The following is a 1,549-nucleotide window of genomic DNA, read 5'->3' on the forward strand; positions in this document are numbered from 1 at the left end:
GGTGAGTCACGTGACCTGTCGGAGTTGGGCCTGACCTATCAGGTTGAATCTTTTTTTTTTTTTATTCCATAACACATATAGAAATTTTTTTAAATTATTTTCATGAGCCTATATTATTATCAGTTGATAGTAAGAAGGAGGAGGGATGGGAAGTGGAGGAAGAGGAGAACGACGACGAGGAGGAAAAAAAGGAGGGAGAATGAGGAAAAGGAGGAGTAGTAGTAGAACCAGTAGGTGGAGAAGGAGGAGGCGTGTGGAGACAATGAAGGCAACGGAGGAAGAGGAAGAGCTGGATATTATGCTCCTTGTAAAGTTAATGTGAAACAGTAGTTCTACGTTTGTGATTTTTTGTTAATCTAAACTTTGCAAGACCCATTACTTTTCGATAATTATAATGATATACGAGATGGCGATTGCCGCCATGCACAGCACATATCTTGTGTTCTACTAATATGCTCTGTGGATTGCGTTTACTTTTATCCATGTCAATTTGAACCTACACTAAACACAAAAATTAAACTTGGTGAAATGATACCTGTTTAACACCTCTATCAACACTATTAGGTTATTTAAAAGGTGGGATCTTCGAGTTTAACCTCCATCTAAAAAGGGAACCAGCCAAAAGGGATATTCATGTAAAGTGCCCCCAAGGACACCACATCGGACTGGGCTGAGTCTCGAACCCCCTTTCTACACCCTTCCTCTGACACAATTATTCTATCTTTGAGTAAAGAGAAGCCCATCAACACAATAAGGGTCATTCAGTAGTGGGAAAAAGTAAGACAGACAGACAGACAGACAGACAGACAGACAGAAACAACAGAGGAAAAGTGAAGAAGTAGGACCTATCAGATGCACCCTCCAACCACCCACAACAATTATTCAAACACCCTCATAATAGTATTATTATCACTAAATTATAACCAATCAACTAACTACCCTGCCCCTCCCCCATCCCCTACCCTCCCCTCCCCTCCCCTCAAAACTAGGTTCGGCTCGACCCAGGTGGACGAGTACAACGAATCTGGCGGCACTGAGGGGCTGACCCCTGGTGACGTATTAGCGGTCTTCTTCAGTGTCATGGCGGGCTCGTTCGCTCTAGGCGGTGCCTCCCCACACATCACATCGCTGCTCACGGCAAAAGGGGCAGCCGGCACCATCATATCTATCATCAAAGATGTAAGATGTTTGTATTATTACGTAAGGTATACAGTCTAGCAAGCACATAGCCAACTTTCGGTAAGACATGGAAATCTTTTTTGTTGTTGTATATGAACTTCGCTATGTGTGTGTTTTAGATAGAAAAAAATATTACTACACGTAAGAATACATTCGAGACCTAATATGTTAGCTTTGTGAGTGTGCAAACTACTATGTGCGTGCTAGAAAAATTGTGAAGGATGGAGTGAAACGTGGTTGTTTTCATGGGTTATTGTCTTACTCAGGTTGTCCTCATAGTAGACCGAAAGGAGAGAGAGAGAGGGAGAGAGCGGGAGAGAGAGAGAGAGAGAAAGAGAGACAGACAGACAGACAGACAGACAGACAGACA

The 1,549-nt window shown here is 42.8% G+C and overlaps 1 protein-coding gene across 1 annotated transcript in view; it reads left to right on the top strand.

Moving 5' to 3' along the window:
• Window positions 1-988: 988 nt before the first annotated feature.
• Window positions 989-1,549, top strand: part of LOC106013879 (multidrug resistance protein 1) — a gene marked incomplete at both ends in the record, with an annotated part of 3,277 nt that continues 2,716 nt past the window's right edge. The window contains 1 exon segment of the mRNA XM_035973562.1: window positions 989-1,180. Coding sequence (XP_035829455.1) covers window positions 1,081-1,180 — 100 coding nt within the window.

This window comes from Aplysia californica, unplaced genomic scaffold (assembly GCF_000002075.1).
Source record: "Aplysia californica isolate F4 #8 unplaced genomic scaffold, AplCal3.0 scaffold01413, whole genome shotgun sequence".
Taxonomy (NCBI): Eukaryota; Metazoa; Mollusca; class Gastropoda; order Aplysiida; family Aplysiidae; genus Aplysia; species Aplysia californica.